Source organism: Mytilus edulis, chromosome 8, assembly GCF_963676685.1.
Source record: "Mytilus edulis chromosome 8, xbMytEdul2.2, whole genome shotgun sequence".
In the NCBI taxonomy this organism is placed as follows: domain Eukaryota; kingdom Metazoa; phylum Mollusca; class Bivalvia; order Mytilida; family Mytilidae; genus Mytilus; species Mytilus edulis.
The window spans coordinates 68,862,655-68,884,582 of NC_092351.1; the positions used below are offsets into that span (position 1 = coordinate 68,862,655).

Below are 21,928 nucleotides of genomic sequence, written 5' to 3' on the forward strand. Positions count from 1 at the left end.
TAGTTGACCTATTGCATATAGTATTAGAAAAAAAAAGACCATACCTCAAAAACTTAACTTTGACCACTGAACCATGAAAATGAGGTCAAGGTCAGATGACACCTGCCAGCTAGACATGTACACCTTACAATCATTCCATACACCAAATATAGTAGACCTATTGCATACAGTATAAGAAAAACAGACCCAAACACAAAAACTTAACTATAACCACTGAACCATGAAAATGAGGTCAAGGTCAGATGACACCTGCCAGTTGGACATGTACACTTTACAGTCCTTCCATACACTGAATATACTAGACCTATTGCTTATAGTATCAGAGATATGGACTTGACCACCAAAACTTAACCTTGTTCACTGATCCATGAAATGAGGTCGAAGTCAAGAGAAAACTGTCTGACAGGCATGAGGACCGTGCAGGGTACGCACATACTAAATATAGTTATCCTATTACTTATAAGTGAGAATTTAACATTACAAAAAAATCTTAACTTTTTTTTCAAGTAGTCACTGAACCATGAAAATGAGGTCAAGGACATTGGACATGTGACTGACGGAAACTTCTTAACATGAGGCATCTATAAACAAAGTATGAAGCATCCAGGTCTTCGGCCACCTTCTAAAATATAAAGCTTTTGTTAGCTAATGTTGCCGCCGCCGAATCACTATCCCTATGTCAAGCTTACTGCTACAAAAGTTGCAGGCTCGACAATAAAATGATAAAACAAATTAAATTACGTATAATTTAATCAATTTTTAGATTTTTATGTTAAAATCTATAATCAATATAAGGAAAAACGTCTCCGGATTCATCAATTTCCGGATTACATTGTGTGTGTTAATATTCATAATTAGTAATCAGTTCAAGTGTCCTCGATCTCTGTTCTTGATTAGATTCTGATATTTGTCTATTTTCTTATTATTGGTACAACTACCGTACAGCGGGTTATTTTCGCGGTTTTAATATTTCGCTATTTTCATTGAATAAACTATAAAGGTATGCGAAATATTTTGCAGTTATTATTTTGGCGAATTCAAAAATTTTATCAATACCTTAGCATGTTCCGTTTTAAATTGGTGGAATTTATTTTGACGATTTTGATCTTTCCGTGAAAATAAGTGAAAATTTGCACCCCTCAAAAATTACCCGCTATACGGTATTTTATAGAAGAGATAGAAGACCATAACCCCCAAAATCAATCCCAACCTTTCTTTTGTGGTCATAAACTTCATAGATTTCTATCTACTTATACTAAAGTTATAAATTGACTGGAAACCAAATGTCTTCTGACAACGATGACGATGATGTGATACCAATATAAGACGCAAAATTTGTTGCAGGTAACAATCTATGCCAATTAGTGGTAAGAGAAGTCAAAAAAATATGCCAGGTTTGAAAACATTTATATATGTATTACTTCACTTTGTCACAAACTTTTTTTCCCTCCAAAAGATTTCAATATCTTATTTTCAAAAAGTGTTTAATTTTTCTAAAATGAGGCAATAGGATTGGAAGTAGTACCTCTGGCCAAACAGGAGCCAGTCAGTTTTGTTAAAGTGTTGTCCAAATTAGGAAAAAACTTTAAACAAACTGTACACTGACTTTGTACTTACATTCATGTTACACATTCAGCTTCTTCATGTTATATTTATTAAAAAAACACATTTAATTTATACACATAGCATCAGAATAGTTTACAACCATTTTTTAAGATAAATATAATACTGTGGATTCATTTATTTTTGTGGGTATCAATTTTCGTGGATAGAGGAAAACTTGCTGTTTCGTGGATATTTGATTTCGTGGTTTAGCAATCTCTGTATACAAAGCCTATGATATTTGTAATTTGTTGAACATTTGATTTCGTGGTTAACCTGTATGTAGATCTACGAAACCCACGAAAATTGGTATCCAACGAATAAAAATGAATCCACAGTATATATGTACATTGTTGGAAAATGTATTATAAAATTTAGTAGAATGAGCTTTAGAAACAGGATTAAAAGAGAGGCTTGCTGAGCTTTTCTCCTGTTTTGTTGCGAGTACAAATACATTTCATATTTTCGACAATGTAAATTTATTGTTAAATCCTGCAATTCATAACAGGTACAGTGTTGGGCTTTAAAATCCAAATCATTGCCTCAGATTTTTCAAAGAAATCGGTTGAAACATGGACCACAATGAACTATTACCATATAAAAGCTTGCTTAACACGGAAATGGATAACAGAAGAAATAAAGCATTGTTTGTGTACCTGTTATTTGTACAATAGTCATGATAGTTGGCTGATTGCAGGATAAAGAACAACAATGATAGATTAAGTCTGAATATGAAGGGACCACATAAAAAATGAAGGATACAAAACTTAATTTAATAGTTTGGGGGTGGGTCAAACTTGCTGCAAGTTTTGTTTAATTGACATCGATTTTATATGTATCCTTATTGGTCAATCATTTTTTCCCACAGGGGGGGTAGGGGGGTAGGGGGGTCAGTGAAAAAACTATATGAATTAAGTTTTTTATCCTACATTGAACTTTTGATGTCATCCCTATTAACTTCATTTGCATTATACTATGTTTGATTCATTTTCTGTTCAACATTACATAATTATATATAGTTTCCTATAGTAATTGATGTCAACAATAGACAATTATGATGTCACATACAAGATACTGTTTTTTGTACTTCAAGGGTTCTGAATTTGTATACTTTGTCCTGATGATTCAGATCTAATCAATAAAAGATACAATTTACTTAAGTGTTGTTGATGTCAATGTAGCAGTATACAATGAAGAGATTAAACTGGTCTGAATAGGAATCAAACAGGAGATTTTTAACTAATCATGTTTAAATTAATAAATAATGCAATCCTCTTTATAAGAAAACATAACAATCTGTTCTTATACTACAGGTTTTCTATGTCATCCACACTATTTATTTCTGTTCGCTTTGAAAAAAGTTGCTTTATGGTTCGTTTCACTTTGTCTTTAACTAAAAAATAAATATTATTATAGTCAACAAGTACTTAATATAAAATACATGTATAAACTAATTATTGCAGTTTAAAACATTTATACAAATTACAATTCATTTTAAAAAGCAAGTCTTTTTTTTTACAAAAAATTACCTCGTTGTAATACAGTTGTACCTGATAATGTGTTATAGTAGTTTTTTTTATTGTCTTTGTAAATTATTAGTTTTACTGATTACTGTGGATCCATTAATATTCATTGGATACTAATTTTCGTGTATTTCGTGGAACAGTGGAATCACAAATTTAAATGTTCAACGAAATACAAGTTTTCTATAGAAATGTATGCAGACTTTACCAAAACCATGAATTCAAATATCCACAAATATGCAAGATTTCATCAATCTACGAAAATTGCTTCCAACGAAAATAAATGACTCCACAGTAGTCTGTATTGGTGATATTCATTTCACGTGGCTCAGAACTAATACATCCAATCATTGTGTTAGTGTGCAATGGTAAACTTTTGTATTTTTGTCTTATATTATTGCTTATGTTGTTTGTCTATAAGACTTTTTGTTTTTATTTGTTTACATATTATGTTTGTTTAAATAGTGATTAAGATAATAAATAGCACAATGTTGACTTCTTTGACCCCTACTACTGCCATTTTTACCTATTATCAGGGTTTCCCCTGGGTCCCACCTCTTTTGCCAAAACAATATATTTTTCGCCACTTTATTACTTTTTTCACAAAGTAACATAAATATATTTTTCATTTAAAATTTTCCTTCTTTTCTAACCCTGCCCCCCTCCCCCTAAATAAGATGAGTTTGTAAAGAAGAACTTTTTTTTGTAACTTAAAAGGGGAAAATTCATTTTATTTTGAACAACTTTTCTAAAAGAGGGGGGCCACTTACTTTTAATAATAAAGAAGATATAAGTCCCGGAATACAACAAAATTCTTGGACATGTTTTGACCATATAATACGTGTACCAGAAAGATGTACAGTTCTTTGGGAAAGTTTCTTCAAAAGAAAAATGTGTGCTCTTTTGTACTAAGAAGTAGTTTTTACAACTTAAAAGAAGGAGAGAAGTCAAAAGTTTGCTTCGAAACATGTGCGTTGCAAAGTGGTTAATAAATTCTTCATGTTACAGACCCCATTTAACCATATCATTTTGTCAAACAATACAATCAACAGATTTATTAATTAGTCCTTTGTTGTCCATAGCTATAAAATGCAATCAGCTGATTATTGATTTTCTGTTAAAATCTTAACGAGTTCAAGGTGAATTCAGAGAATTGTCTGATCAGGTTAAGACTGAGAAACCCCAAAAAAGTAAATAAACAAGATGGATGAAAATAAATATATTTCTTTTGCCAAGTGACGAATTTTAATTGCCACAATTACTATTTTTTCGCAAATTGCGTAAATGGGGACTGCCAGCCGAAACCCAGCCTATTATGTCTGTTTGTTTTGTTCACACATCGTTGTCAATATAATGGAATTTTATGTGACTGCCATACATGGGAGAGGTTTAGCTAGCTATAAAACCATGTTTACAGAACGTCATGTTTTCCCGGACTGTTTATAATCTTTACACATAATTCCATTGGATATTAGATGTGTACTGGTTGATATTTTAGTCTTATATGCATGATTTTTTTTATGTTTTTATTGGCTCTGAACTAGCTGTCAGTGAGTACTCTGAGATCTATACTTAGTGTCTTTTTGATGTTGATATATATACAAGAACCTGCCTTGTTTTTTTTTAATGTATTTCTATTTGTATCCATCTGAAGATTAACACCTTTTTCAACTGATTTTTATAGTTTGTTCTTATGTTGTACTGTTATACCACTGTCACAGGTTAGGGAGAGGGTTTAGCGTACATGTTTAACTCAGACACATCTTTATGATCCTGTCCCAAGTCAGGAGCCTGTAATAAAGTGGTTGTCGTTTGTTGATGTGTTCTATATTTATTTGTCATTTCGATGCTTACTATAGCTGACTATGTGGTATGGGCTATTGCTCATTGTTGATAGCCTTACGGTGAGCTATAGTTGTTAATTTTTGTGTCATCTGGTCTCTGTTGATGAGTTGTCTCATACCACATCTTCTTTTTTTTTATAATTAATCCATCGTTTTCTACATTAAAAAATGCCTGAACCAACTAAGAAATATGACAGTTGTTATCCATTCCCTTGATGTGTTTAGAATTTTGATATTGCTATTTGATTAGGAACTTTCTGTTTGGAATTTTCCTCGGAGTTATATATTTTATTTTTTTCCAAAATGTTGAGGAATTCTTCCAAAATTCAAAACCTTAAAGTAGGTGGTGATACCATATTCTAAATTATTATCAGATTATTAAATACACAAACTGAATTGCTTCTGATCAATATTTAAATTCTTAAACAAAGCCACAAATATACATTGTAGAATTAATCACTATTTAGGAAAATACATCAATAACCAATAAAAGGATGCCGGTAAAAACTGTCAAATTTACTTCAATTAGTATCAACTATTGTCTCCTCACAATTTTATTTTTATGAAAGTAATAGAAATGCTTATGCAATGTGTATTGTAACCTTTAGGCAATCTGTAGATATTTGGAAGGTTTACCTCATGTATATTCATGCGATATCAGCTCTATCAGCACCCCTACCCCACCACCAAATCAATATACCTTTCTCTTTATTTTTACTATCAGCACCCCTACCCCACCACCAAATCAATATGCCTTTCTCTTTATCTTTACTATCAGCACCCCTACCCCACCACCAAATCAATATACCTTTCTCTTTATTTTTACTATCAGCACCCCTACCCCACCACCAAATCAATATACCTTTCTCTTTATTTTTACTATCAGCACCCCTACCCCACCACCAAATCAATTTACCTTTCTCTTTATCTTTACTATCAGCACCCCTACCCCACCACCAAATCAATATACCTTTCTCTTTATTTTTACTATCAGCACCCCTACCCCACCACCAAATCAATATACCTTTCTCTTTATTTTTACTATCACCACCCCTACCCCACCACCAAATCAATTTACCTTTCTCTTTATCTTTACTATCAGCACCCCTACCCCACCACCAAATCAATATACCTTTCTCTTTATCTTTACTATCAGCACCCCTACCCCACCACCAAATCAATTTACCTTTCTCTTTATCTTTACTATCAGCACCCCTACCCCACCACCAAATCAATTTACCTTTCTCTTTATCTTTACTATCAGCACCCCTACCCCACCACCAAATCAATTTACCTTTCTCTTTATCTTTACTATCAGCACCCCTACCCCACCACCAAATCAATTTACCTTTCTCTTTATCTTTACTATCAGCACCCCTACCCCACCACCAAATCAATATACCTTTCTCTTTATCTTTACTATCAGCACCCCTACCCCACCACCAAATCAATATACCTTTCTCTTTATCTTTACTATCAGCACCCCTACCCCACCACCAAATCAATTTACCTTTCTCTTTATCTTTACTATCAGCACCCCTACCCCACCACCAAATCAATTTACCTTTCTCTTTATCTTTACTATCAGCACCCCTACCCCACCACCAAATCAATTTACCTTTCTCTTTATCTTTACTATCAGCACCCCTACCCCACCACCAAATCAATATACCTTTCTCTTTATCTTTACTATCAGCACCCCTACCCCACCACCAAATCAATTTACCTTTCTCTTTATCTTTACTATCAGCACCCCTACCCCACCACCAAATCAATATGCCTTTCTCTTTATCTTTACTATCAGCACCCCTACCCCACCACCAAATCAATTTACCTTTCTCTTTATCTTTACTATCAGCACCCCTACCCCACCACCAAATCAATTTACCTTTCTCTTTATCTTTACTATCAGCACCCCTACCCCACCACCAAATCAATTTACCTTTCTCTTTATCTTTACTATCAGCACCCCTACCCCACCACCAAATCAATATACCTTTCTCTTTATTTTTACTATCAGCACCCCTACCCCACCACCAAATCAATTTACCTTTCTCTTTATCTTTACTATCAGCACCCCTACCCCACCACCAAATCAATTTACCTTTCTCTTTATCTTTACTATCAGCACCCCTACCCCACCACCAAATCAATTTACCTTTCTCTTTATCTTTACTATCAGCACCCCTACCCCACCACCAAATCAATATACCTTTCTCTTTATCTTTACTATCAGCACCCCTACCCCACCACCAAATCAATATGCCTTTCTCTTTATCTTTACTATCAGCACCCCTACCCCACCACCAAATCAATATACCTTTCTCTTTATCTTTACTATCAGCACCCCTACCCCACCACCAAATCAATATGCCTTTCTCTTTATTTTTACTATCAGCACCCCTACCCCACCACCAAATCAATTTACCTTTCTCTTTATCTTTACTATCAGCACCCCTACCCCACCACCAAATCAATATGCCTTTCTCTTTATCTTTACTATCAGCACCCCTACCCCACCACCAAATCAATTTACCTTTCTCTTTATCTTTACTATCAGCACCCCTACCCCACCACCAAATCAATATACCTTTCTCTTTATCTTTACTATCAGCACCCCTACCCCACCACCAAATCAATATACCTTTCTCTTTATCTTTACTATCAGCACCCCTACCCCACCACCAAATCAATTTACCTTTCTCTTTATCTTTACTATCAGCACCCCTACCCCACCACCAAATCAATTTACCTTTCTCTTTATCTTTACTATCAGCACCCCTACCCCACCACCAAATCAATATACCTTTCTCTTTATCTTTACTATCAGCACCCCTACCCCACCACCAAATCAATATACCACCCCCACCCCACCACCAAATCAATTTACCTTTCTCTTTATCTTTACTATCAGCACCCCTACCCCACCACCAAATCAATTTACCTTTCTCTTTATCTTTACTATCAGCACCCCTACCCCACCACCAAATCAATTTACCTTTCTCTTTATTTTTACTATCAGCACCCCTACCCCACCACCAAATCAATTTACCTTTCTCTTTATCTTTACTATCAGCACCCCTACCCCACCACCAAATCAATATACCTTTCTCTTTATCTTTACTATCAGCACCCCTACCCCACCACCAAATCAATATACCTTTCTCTTTATCTTTACTATCAGCACCCCTACCCCACCACCAAATCAATTTACCTTTCTCTTTATCTTTACTATCAGCACCCCTACCCCACCACCAAATCAATTTACCTTTCTCTTTATCTTTACTATCAGCACCCCTACCCCACCACCAAATCAATTTACCTTTCTCTTTATTTTTACTATCAGCACCCCTACCCCACCACCAAATCAATTTACCTTTCTCTTTATCTTTACTATCAGCACCCCTACCCCACCACCAAATCAATTTACCTTTCTCTTTATCTTTACTATCAGCACCCCTACCCCACCACCAAATCAATATACCTTTCTCTTTATCTTTACTATCAGCACCCCTACCCCACCACCAAATCAATTTACCTTTCTCTTTATCTTTACTATCAGCACCCCTACCCCACCACCAAATCAATTTACCTTTCTCTTTATCTTTACTATCAGCACCCCTACCCCACCACCAAATCAATATACCTTTTTCTTTATCTTTACTATCAGCACCCCTACCCCACCACCAAATCAATTTACCTTTCTCTTTATCTTTACTATCAGCACCCCTACCTTTACTATCAGCACCCCTACCCCACCACCAAATCAATTTACCTTTCTCTTTATCTTTACTATCAGCACCCCTACCCCACCACCAAATCAATATACCTTTCTCTTTATCTTTACTATCAGCACCCCTACCCCACCACCAAATCAATTTACCTTTCTCTTTATCTTTACTATCAGCACCCCTACCCCACCACCAAATCAATATACCTTTTTCTTTATCTTTACTATCAGCACCCCTACCCCACCACCAAATCAATTTACCTTTCTCTTTATCTTTACTATCAGCACCCCTACCCCACCACCAAATCAATTTACCTTTCTCTTTATCTTTACTATCAGCACCCCTACCCCACCACCAAATCAATTTACCTTTCTCTTTATCTTTACTTTCACATTTCTCCAATACTTTGTGTGACAATATTTTGGCAACAGACTTAAATAAATCCTGAAATTAAATAAAAAGACACTGTTCAAACTGTTTAAAATACTTGAGGTGCATTGGATAGATCAATTAACCTTGTGCAAGTGCAGGTATAGATGTTCATGCATAAGACTTGGAATGGTTTTGGAACATACAAATATCAAACCAAAAAGGAATTTTGGTCTGTGCTTTTTAAGTATTTTATATCAACTCAATTTTTGAAACAGTTACATACTATGCTTTGATATTTTATTGAATTAAGTTAACAGATCATTTGCAGACAGATGATTTCTTCACTTTATGATCTGACTATGATCTTAATTTGAAAGCATTTATAACTACAACACTATCATGATTATAGAGATTGCTGAAGTAATTTTATAAGATAGACATATTCAAATTCATCAGCCAGGTTATAACCATTATACACTGGTGTGAAACTGATCACCGTAACTGCAGTTACGGTGATCCCAACATGGCGGAGCCCAAAACAGGTAAAATCGTCTTTTTGTAATTTCTCCTTGTCACTCACCTGCTATGTTGATATGTACGATATTGTTGTATGTGTGTGTTATTAATATCATATGTGACCTTATTACGGAAATAAAAGCCATTGAAAATTTACAGAAGATCATCGTAACTCCAAAAGAAGATAGTCGTAACTTGTGGAAAAATAACTTGAAAGATAATCGTAACTGTATAAAACATGTCTATGATCATAGTAACTGATTTTGTCAGAAACCTCTGCTAGGAAACTATTTAAGGAAAAAAAAATGTGAAAAGATAACAACAAATGCGTAAACAACATTCGTGATCAAAATGTTTTTCAAGATAATTTAAGTTTGCAACTTTTCATGATCATTTACAAATTTTGGTATACTTTTTGGCACAACCTATATTAAGAATATACAGTAAGCCCTTAGAAACGACCGTTGTTGCTACTTTCTCAAGACAACAATGGGATTGATATTAAAACCCGCCATTCTGAAATTGTGTTAATTTTGTGGAAAAAATAATTTGGCGCTAATTTGGAAGTTTTTCTTTTTTCAGTTTCTTTATTGCCATTAGGGTCAGAAATAGATTTCTTTCGATTTTTTAAGGATGGTTCTTATTATTAAAAGAACAATTACGTAACGCTGTTGATCGTCGTTTATAAATTTTGCGAAATTGTCTATCATTTTTCTTCTTTTATCACAGATAAACAAAGATTATATATATATACTATACAAAAAATTAATAGTATATATATCTTTATTCTCGTAAACCAAAGTTCAATGGTACAGAGACATATACAAATAAATTAACATAGTATAAATTTTAAATACAAATGTAAAAATAGAGACATAATTAAAGTGATTACCCAGGAGATTCTAGGCATTTAATAATAATTCTTATAAACTTGCACAAATTGTTTAGTTCAGACGGGTTGCTACTATTCATGAGACCTTGAAATTTTAGAATATTTGGTCTGTTTATAAAAGGTTTCTTTAGTAGCAATTGTCTACTATCGTCTATTGCTAAGCATTCTAAAATGTAATGGAACTCGTCGCCAATATCACCGTTATTGCACAAAGTACAAATACGATTTTCTCTCTGAATGTTTTGCCATCTACCAATTTCGATAGGAATTTTTGTGTTCAAAGTTCTAAATCTACAAAAAGAAGCAATGTTTTTGTCATCTAAAATATCAAAGTAAAATTCAAAATTTAAACTATTTTTGAATAACTTATAATTTAGAGCTTTTGGAGAATTCTGTACAGTAGCATACCATGTCTGTCTGAACTGGTCAGTTAGTCTTAATTTAACAGTATCATACAACCAGTTTTTACTTATAAAATATTTAGTGTTCCATATATTTGATAGTCCACAATTATCAAGCACAGATTTTACATTCTTGAACCAAGCTATATTTCCATTATAACTACCAGTAACAAGATTGTATAGAATAACAGGAAGTTTCTTATTTTCCCCAGTTACAAGCTTTTCCCAATAACTTATAGTACGTAATTTAATAAAAATATCCAATGGGAATCGGCCAAGTTCCCCATATATCATAAAATCAGGCGTGGACTTTTTAAGATTAAGCAGTAATTTACAAAATTTTAGATGAACACGTTCTATAACAGAGGTGTTACCCATTCCCCAGACTTCACACCCGTATAATAATATAGGCTTAACTACTTTATCAAATAGTTCTAGCTGGCTTTTAATATCTAAATTATGTAATCTCCCCTTTTTCAGAATGTCGTACATAGCCCTTGTTGCTTTATCAGCTTGTGCCTTTTTTGCTTTTGTGAAACTTCCTGTTCTAGAAAATAATACACCAAGATATGTAAATTCTTCAACAATTTCTAACACAATATCAGCATATTTAAAACTAACATTTTGTAGTGGTCTACCTTTAGAAAAAATTACTATTTTGCTTTTTGGGATATTGACTTTTAATTTCCATGTATCACAATATTCCTTTAAAGCGTCTAATTGTTTTTGTAGATCTGCTTGTGTTTCTGACATAAGTACAGTGTCGTCTGCGTACAATACAACAAACAGTTTTAAATACATATTTAGCTCATTCTCTATCTGATCTGATAAAGATTTCAAACCGCTTATATTTTTGTTCTGAAAAAAGCTTTCTAAATCATTTAGATAAATAGAAAAAAGTATGGGAGATAAATTTTCTCCCTGTCTTACACCTACATTACATGGAAAGTAGTCTGAATATTCTCCATCATTGAAAATTCGTGATTTCACATTTTTATACATATTAAATATAGTGTTATACATCTTCCCATTCACTGTATGTAAAATAGTTTTGACCAAAGACCAGATCTCCAAACTGTATCGAAAGCTTTAGCAAAATCAATAAAAGCACAAAAAAGTTTTTTCTTTTTTTGTCTCAGTAATTCAAATAAAATATGCAGAGTAAATATGCTGTCTATAGTGGAATAACCCTTTCTGAAACCAAACTGGTTTTCATTTAACAACAAATATTCTTCCAAAAAATTACTCAATCTTAAATTCAAAATTGACGTAAAAGTTTACCCATACAGCTTAATATAGTTATAGGTCTGTAGTTTTGGGGATCTGACTGGTCACCTTTGTTTTTATAAAAAGGTATAACATTACCAACAAGCCAAAGTTCAGGCACTTTTCCAGTATCAAATACAATATTGAACAGTTTAACATAGATTGGCATGAAAATCTGAGAGGTGCTCTTAATATATTCATTTATGATGAAGTCATCGCCACAAGCTTTGCCATTTTTAAGATTTTTGATGCATTTAAAAATTTCATTTTCCGTAATAGAACTGTTTAATAACGAATTAAGTTCGTTATTTTCATCTATAATAGTTTCTTCACCAGCGTCAGGATCTGACGAATTTAAATTTTTGAAAAATTCAAAAAGTATATCAACAGGAATATTATTCCTTTTTTTCTCTTTATACGAGTTCAATATCTTCCAAAATTCTTTAGAATTACTATTTTTTAAAACATTCATCTTTTTTCTCATGGCTTTTTTATGCTTGTTAATAGAAATGTTCATTTGCCTCTTATATTCACGTTCTGTATTCTTCATCTCCTCTCTTTTTAAACATGTTTTATTGTATTTATATCTTCTTTTTGCTGTTCGAAAGCACCGCCTTTTTTCCCCAACATATTTTGTCAAACCAAGGTTTAATAACTTTTTTTCGACATTTCTTTTCATGTCGTTTATATGTAAAAGATCCAAACACCTTTTCGGCTGAATCCAGCATTAAACCATTTACAGATTCAACTATTTTATTAATATTTTCTTGAGCCAGTATACTCACTGGTATTCAACATAGTTAAATCATTATTTAATTGATCGATTTTATTTCTATCGATATTTCTCAAAAATTCGGCTTCTTTTTCACAATCCCATTTTTTGAAGCCCTTTCTTTCATGGCATGTAAAATCGTTTATTAAAATGTTATCGCATTCGACGATGTTATCAATCGAGTTGAAGACTAGCTTACAGTTCAGAGGCGAATGAACATCGGAAAAAAGAGCAGAAAAATCAAGTACAGACATATTTACAACACATGATAACAAATTATATGTACAAATAAAATAGTCAACCACACTTGACTGGCGACATGTAAATAAGCCTTCTTTATCACCTTCAACCCTACCGTTTAAAATAAACAGATTGTTATTTCTACATATTTCTAAAAGTAGATTGCCATAGTGGTTTTTTGTCTTGTCGCAACTATTTCTAAAACGTGACATATGAAACTTGTGTAAATAATTAATTGTTTGAAAAATCAATATTAAAATTATCTGATGTGTCATGATTGGTATTTGTTATTTCATAGAAGTCTATCTCAAAGTTAAAAAAAAACTTAAGTCTATTGTTCTATCACCCCTAAGGAAACCCTGTTTGAACTTAATTCCAAAAGAAAGACATTTTTTGACATTGTAGTTTTTTGGTCTTACACATCGATGTCAACTTGCATTTGAACACAATGTACACACATTTAGTGTGTTTGTTTGAAAAAGTAATGGCGAGTTCAGCTGTGAATATTTGACTGGATTAATTATTCTCTTTAAGTCAGTGAGATGGTGGACTTAACTAAAACTAGGTAAGGAAATCTTATACTGTCTGTGCACAACCTTAACTGCTTAAAATGATTAACACAAAACTCATTCATTGTTTATAATAATATATATTGTGATGAAGTACTCCTGCAAAAGTAAATAAAAAAGTCTTGTCCTAAATTTGAACTTAAAACAATCTCTTTCAGACTAGCAGTATTTTAATCACTCTTATTCAAAGCATGGTCATACTAACATGAAGTGTGACTTACTTATGACTTGTGATCTAAAACATAATTGTTGACTTAATTAGCACCTATTCCAAATAATTATGACGTCTTGCAAGGCTATTTTTTTTTCTACGACAGGAAGGCGTCCCAGAAATTTTTTTAAAATAGCTTTGCAAGATGTCATAATTATTTGGACTAATTAGCACCCAGAAATGCTCTGAAATACTTTTACTTAAATATAGAAATGCATAGTCATTATTTTTTTTTAAATAGAAGAAGAAAAATAGTAGACCGAGTCTTTTTATTCTTATTTATTTTCAAGTCCTTTTTTAATTATCTGTGTATTTTATTTGGTAAAGTCCTTAATGTTAACTCATCATCTAAAGCTACACGTATTTTCTACATTGTACTGATGAGTTCCTTTTTATCGTGTGTAAAAATAAACAATCTACTCAAACAATATGTATACTCTGATACTGATCACAGACTTTTCCTTCAATATCTCTATAAGTTAACTGTAAATTGAATACCTGCAGTCAGACAATTATATTAAGGTAGATCATAAGTATATATCTTTTTAAACAGAATTTTCATAGTATTTGCCAAAATGAAGATTTTACTATGCTTTTTTCAAAAATATGATAAAAAGTATGGGTCACTGTTCAATTTTTCAAGCTATGAGTTGAAAAAAATGGTTAGATTGTTTATGAAAAAACACATTTGTGTGCTTAAAAAAATTTCTATGAGATAGAATTTTAAAATAAATTGTGAGAAGATACGTTTTATAATATGTTTTAAGAAAATAAAAATAAAAATTGGTATCACCAACTTGTTTTTCTTGCTACAAGTAAAAATTAAAAAATTCCTTATCATTCCAGTATAATTATTTACTAAAAGAGTTATTTCCCCTTAAATGGCTCATTTGAAAAAAATGGTTCTAAAAAATAAATAAATATATACTTTGAATAATACAATAAATGATATAGTTTTCTTTATAAAAATAAACAGTCTAACAATTATATTGCAAATCTGTCTCCAAATTTGCAGATTTGGACAAATAACAACACTGAAAATCTAAATTAGTCATGATGACTATTCAGTTAGTCAAATATCAGCCGAAAGGTAGTCAAAAGCATATATGACTACCCGTCAAGTCATTATGACTACCTGCATGGTCAATTGACTATGTTAGTGGTCACAACACCACGTGGTGTAGAGTATCGGTTTTCACGCGAACTCTTTCGCGTTCCCTTTGTTCCATAGATTGTGTAGATGTAAACAAACCAGAAGGCACGGAAACTGTTATTTTGTCAAATAAACCAATTGTTTAAAGTAAGTATGATGTGTATTTGTTTTAATTCTTACTTACAAAAATTGAATTTAAGAAAAAGAAGTGTATAAATGAAAGTTATATCGTCACATGTTGACGTCACGACAATAAAAAAGGGGGGATATGTATACGGGATATTAATTTTGATACACATTCAACGTATTGTCGATTGAAAAGAGTATTTAGCGATATTTTTTTTTCACCTGAGCAAAACCTGTTAAAAATAAACACTGCAATTGATATTCACAACATTGAATCAAAAACTCAGGGTGGCTGTCAAGATCCTGGTCCTTACATTACAATGCTGTGATATAGGATGGGTGGCTGTCAAGATCCTGGTGCTTACATTACAATGGTGTGTTATAAGATGGGTGGCTGTCAAGATCCTGGTGCTTATATTACAATGTTGTGTTATAAGATGGGTGGCTGTCAAGATCCCGGTGCTTATATCACAATGTTGTGGTATAAGATGGGTGGCTGGCAAGATCCCGGTGCTTACATTACAATGTTGTGGTATAAGATGGGTGGCTGGCAAGATCCCGGTGCTTACATTACAATGTTGTGGTATAAGATGGGTGGCTGTCAAGATTCTGGTGCTTACATTAAAATGTTGTGGTATAAGATAGGTGGCTGTCAAGATCCTGGTGCTTACATTACAATGTTACAATGTTGTGATATAGGATGGGTGGCTGTCAACATCCCAGTGCTTACATTACAAATTAATGGTATAAGATGAGTGATTTAATCACTAGATCAAAGATTTTAAAATTAGTTTTTTCTTCAAACTTTTAACATGACTGATATACTTGTCTATTGTTATATTTTAGCTTCTAAAATGATATAATTATATTTTTCAGCAAATGAAGACATTGCTGTTTGTATGAACACAGCTGAGAGATTTTTTACCATAGAGAATACCACACTGACACATGCAAAGTTGATACCGATAAAATATCTGAAATAAACACTTCAAATTAACAATGAGTTTACAATAAATTTATTTTCTTTATTTGATTTTTAGTCTTTAATATATGTCACTGAGTAATGGTTACACATGGAAACTTAAGATATAGGAAGGTTTTGAACATTGAGCACTTTGTGGTCCTATACTATTGTCATTGTTAGTATTGCTGCTGTGGTATTTTTAATGATATAATATTATATTCCAGATGTATTTGTCAATCCTATGGAAGAGAAACAACAAAAAGTAGAATAACAGAAGAAATGAACCATAACAGAACGAAACGGAATGAAACGCACACAAATTAAATGGTAGAACAAAAAACACAACACAAATAAAAATAACAGTCTAACAGTTGTGACTATTCACAGTAATCATGTTGACTAACCAACATGGTCACTTCCGACTATTTCAATCAGTCATATGGACTGCATTCAATTGTCAAACTGACAAATGTGCATAGTCAATTGAACAATCCAATTCGTCATAACGAGTATGACATATAGTCATTTTGACTTCCTAACATAGTCATAATGACCACCCTACTCAGTCAAATGTGACTAACCATCTAGTCAAACGACTAAGAGCATAGTCAAAATGATTAAAGTGCATTGTCATCTAGAGGACAGTCAAAATGACTAATTAAATTAGTCAAATTGACTAATTTAGATTTTCAGTGAAGATCGATTTTGTACTGCGATTGTACAATCCAAGATGGCGGTATACCATGAATCTACCTTAAATCAAGCGTAATTGATCTTATGGCTTGGAAATAACTTATTTCCGAACACAAATCTAATTGATATTTCCAACTTTAAATTGTAAACCGTCTGTTAACCTCGTATAAAGGTTCGAACCACTGGTTCCTGAGTCTGAAGAGATCAAGATAAGTATTTTTTTATAATTTGATAAGGTCTCTCAATATATTAACACATGTAAATTGCAATAACAATATGAAGAAACAAAGTCAACAGTTTACATCATAAAACAGAGCACTCAAATATCAAATTAGTAAATTGTAAAATAATATAAAAGTTCTTATCAAAAATGTAAGATGATCGAATATTTACGGCTTCTTTTAAAATAAACGGAATCCTACTGTAAACACCATAAACTTTATCGTAATCTCATTAAATATTAAATTCAAAACCTCAAAACTACAGTTACGGTGATCAGTTTAACACCGGTGATTATAGATAATCCTGCTCAAGTACAAAATCAGGAAGGTATGTTATCATGGTGAGTATAGATAGAGGTGAAAGTTGGAATGGAAATAAAACTTTATTGTTGAACCTGTATTGCTGATCATTTTTGCTGTTTACAGTTTATCTCTAGCTATATTCCATAGTTTTTACACAAAACACAATAAAAGTGTTAAATTATCATAAATCTTTTAAGACAACTGACTAATTCATCTACAGTTAAGCTGACCTATTGGCAGATCTTGTATTGTAAATCTTTTTTTATTTTAAAGTTTCTATCTATGATAGTTTTCAAGATAATTGGCAAACCAAAAAAAAAGGCATAAAACATTTTTTTCATCTACAGGTAAGCTGACCTATTGGCAGATCTTGTATTGTAAATCTTTTTTTATTTTAAAGTTTCTATCTATGATAGTTTTCAAGATAATTGGCAAAACCAAAAAAAAGTCATAAAACATTTTTTTCATTTGATTTCATGATGATTTCTAAAATTTGACTTATTTGTAGATATTTTTTTACTGATCATTTTTGCTTTTTCAAGTTGATATCTATCTATCTTTCATAATTTGAAGACTAGACAAAGTGATAGAAATGATAACAAGTGCACCTTTTAATCAAGTATAAAATACTCCAAAAAATTACAAAGAACATATATCTCCAAAAAGAGTAAATATTTGATAAAAAGCAAAAACCTGACCACATAAACACTTTTAATATCTGTTCAAACAGACAGTAAAGCTAAAACTTCCTAGCATTCAAACTGTAAGAGAATTTAGTTGGAAATTCTATGGACCTCTATAGATCTAATGCAAGTAAATACTCCAAAAAAAATTACAATGTTCAACTATCTAGATCTCCATTAACAAACATTTTGTGAGTATTGCATGGCAACACATAGTCACCTACTTGTTAAAAAAAAAAAATAATTGTATTAATTGGAACAAAATTCTAACTCAATCTATAACTTGTAATTGTGTAAACTATAGAACAAATATCAACTTAATATCTTCAAGTATGACGAATAAAAGTGTAGAAAACTGATTACTTAGGTGTTTATAAGTAGAAGGACCAGAACTCAAAATCATCAGACCAAAACACAAAATTCACACTTCAACTGTAACTTGTCATGATAAAACAATACACCAAATATCAAATCAAAATCTTCAAGCATGAAGGAAAAAGTCTGTAAAACTGATATGCAAGAAATAGACAAAGCTTGCATTTTACCCTATTGATCTGTTTTTAACCATGTCAGCCATGCTGATAGGAAGGCTCACTGGCACATTTTTCAAAACTAAATACCCAAATGATGATTGTGGCCATTTTTGGTTAAAGGTTGCATTTCTGTAAATATTGACCATCCAATTTCCCATCTATAAGAACTCCTTTTACGGCTAAAACTGTACCACTGGAGATGCAACACAGAGAGCATGACTGGGAACCAGTATGTAAACAAAATTAATTTTCTATGAATATTTTAGATCTCCCCAAAAGAGGTGTGGTTTTGTGAACAGCTGTATTTACAAAGTGCAACCTATATACTTGTCCCATTCAGTCAGGATAACTGGATTCTACTTCGTACTACTTTTTTACAATCATAGAAATTGAAGCCATTGAAGGGATGATGCGCTGCCAATCTAGCTCTTGAAAACCGATAAATTTATCCACATAGCACCATTACAATCCTTATATGTAAGTTGTATACAAATGTATCTACTAGCTAATGAGCGTCAGTTAATGTTCTTGTCTGCATTGATTCAACTTAAAACTATTGTCTGGTTGGTTGTCAGGTAGAATTTTCGAAAATATATACTATTTAAAAAAATTCTAATTAAATATTTCGTGGAAGGGCAGACTAAAAATTTTCAGTGGTTGATGACTATAAACCCTAATTATCACACAATTTTTTTCTTCTTGAAGTTATGCATTTTCAACATCCAACTTAAAAGACTGTCATCAAGTAAAAAAAAAAAGCTATTCGAACACACCTACTCTGTTTTGTGATTCATTAGAAAGGTATTTCACTGGAAACATATATTTCATCTTTTAGTACTGTGATTTTTTTAAGTTATAAAGTCAACCTGTAGCCTTGATATATAAAACTAATAGAATCTGAAGCGAGATGATGTATCATATACTCTTGCTTTATATGTTTTAAAGACAAAATATTCAACTCAAACACACCCTAACATAAAAAGGTGCACTTGATTTTATCTTTTCGATACAATTGTTACCCATTATTTTGAATTTTTTCTTGAGTCACATGATAATGGAAGGGCAGACACGAAAATTATTGAACTAATAGATTGATATGTTCTCCGTACATGGTAATTTAAAAAAATCAAAGTGATGGATATTACTCATGGATAGATTGGAAGAGTAGTTTGAATAATTTCATATTAAGGTATGGTGGGGACAAAAAAAAGATCATTAATAAAGCACTAATGCTGAAAATTACATAAACAGCAGGTCTTAAGAAGGAAAAGTGCTTTTCCAGTATGAAGATAAAATGAGCTCAAATAAATAACATGGGTCTCAAAAAATTGCAAATCTACAATTCTTCTAGTAAATTACACCATTTTAAGACATAAGACCAACAGATAAACTTAAAGCTAACTTTAAAGTGTCAACAAAAATAATCTAAAAATGTTGTTTTGGGGCATTTTGTAAGTTAAAACATAGGTTAAATGACATTGAAGATTAAAAGTTGCAGAGTGGCTTTTGATTAATTTATAAAGTATTTTCCAGCACAGAGCATTGAAAATGTACTTTTCAATGTAAACAAATTAAAAAAAACTTATTTTATTGAAATGTGGATTTTATCTTTCGTGATTGCAAAAATATATATTCACTTCTTCTAAATATTCAACTGATTAAAATTGTTAATAGACATTTGAAGGGGAATAAAATTTAAGAGATAAAATGTTTTGATTGTTATACATGTATCAATTAAAACTTTTCAAATTTTACTAACTGTTCAAGCTGGTCAAGCCAATTAGTGATAAAAAAAAATATAAGTGAACTAACTAAATTGTTGATTAATTACAGACGATTTTTGGAAATTTATCAAGTAAATTATAGACCTTACTTGAATATCTTTAGTATTTTTATTTACATTTTTTTAAAGATCTTGTTAATTCTTAATTAATCATTTATCTTTCAGACATGATTTACAGAATCACTTTATGTAGTGTAGATCAAAAGTAATGGGCAATGGATGAATCTATCATCCTTATATATCAATCACCTAATATATACATGTATTTGTGTATTCAATTGTGAGGTCAAATATTTGTATATTGAGATGTATATTGGTCTGTATAATTATGTAAGACTGAGGTTGATAAGTAATGTGGTCAATTTGATTGGCAGTTAAGGAGGTGGGGCATTGTAATTAAATGTCCATCTTGTCTCTGGTGTTTGGTGATAATGACAGTTGTCAATCATACTAGTATTGTATCAATACTCAATTACTTAATCAAACCAAGGAGGTTATATGAGAAGGAGAGAGGAGGAAAGACAATAATTACACATAAAATGTTACCGACTTTTCTGTAAATGGGTGTCAGTTAGTTGAGATCGACTCTGTCACAGAGGGAGATTTTGTCCTAATTACATACCGGAGTAAGAACGGAAACACCCAAGGTGTCATAAACTGACCAGATATACAATTATTTGCATGTTAAACATGTTAAAATGATTTTTTTGTGATATTTTTTTATTAAGTAATTAAAAATCAAAATTTTATGATTAAAGTAAACTTATTTATACCAATAGAAATGCAAGAATATCCGTATCATTGCCGTCAATATTAATATTAACAGAAATTCACTTTTACATTGTTCCCGATAAATTTGCCTATGTTTTAATTGCAAATATTCCTTCTGGTCGTTACCGGTCACTGTTACTAAAGTACTTTGCAAATTGTGTATTTAAAATAAAAGATTGCACACGCTGAAATGTCTCGCCTCCTTTACTAATCATTGATATTATGTTGATAGTCCTAAATATAAAGCTTTATTACAACTGTCACATAAACTTAACATTAACTAAAAAAACTAAACATTGACCAATGAACCATGAAAATGAGGTCAAGGTCAGATGAACAATGCCAGGCAGGCATGTACAGCTAACAATTCTTTCATACAACATATATAGTTGAGATAGTGCTTATAGTTTAAGAAAAACAGACCAAAACACAAAAACTTAACACTGAGCAATGAACCTTGAAAATGAGGTCATGATCAAGGTCAAATAAAACCTGTGTAACTAGCATATAGATCATAAAATATTTCCATACACCAAATATAATTGACCTATTGCATATAGTATTAGAAAGAAAAAAAATCAAAAACTTACCTTAACTTGTTTGTTTGCTTTTTGGCCTTGAACGTTTGTCTCTGATATTTTATTAACAGTGCATTTGCATTCAGATATCTCAGATCAAATTTATTCTTTCATAGTGTGTGTTAATTTACTTTTTTTGATTGAGTTAAGCCTTCCAATTGATATTTTATCGTGTGTTTTT

General features: G+C 31.9%; 1 protein-coding gene across 2 annotated transcripts in view; it reads right to left on the reverse strand.

Annotated features, from left to right (window-relative positions):
- Window positions 1–1,637: 1,637 nt before the first annotated feature.
- The window catches only part of LOC139486849 (ATP-dependent DNA helicase Q5-like), a 74,764-nt gene continuing 54,473 nt past the window's right edge, over window positions 1,638–21,928 (reverse strand). For both annotated transcript variants that reach the window (XM_071271911.1, XM_071271912.1), the window contains exons 11-12: window positions 9,069–9,144; window positions 1,638–2,995 (exon numbers count right to left, since the gene is read on the reverse strand). In XM_071271911.1, the coding sequence (XP_071128012.1) occupies window positions 2,910–2,995; window positions 9,069–9,144 (162 nt within the window). In that variant the 3' untranslated portion in view covers window positions 1,638–2,909. The remainder of the gene's footprint in view (window positions 2,996–9,068; window positions 9,145–21,928) is intronic.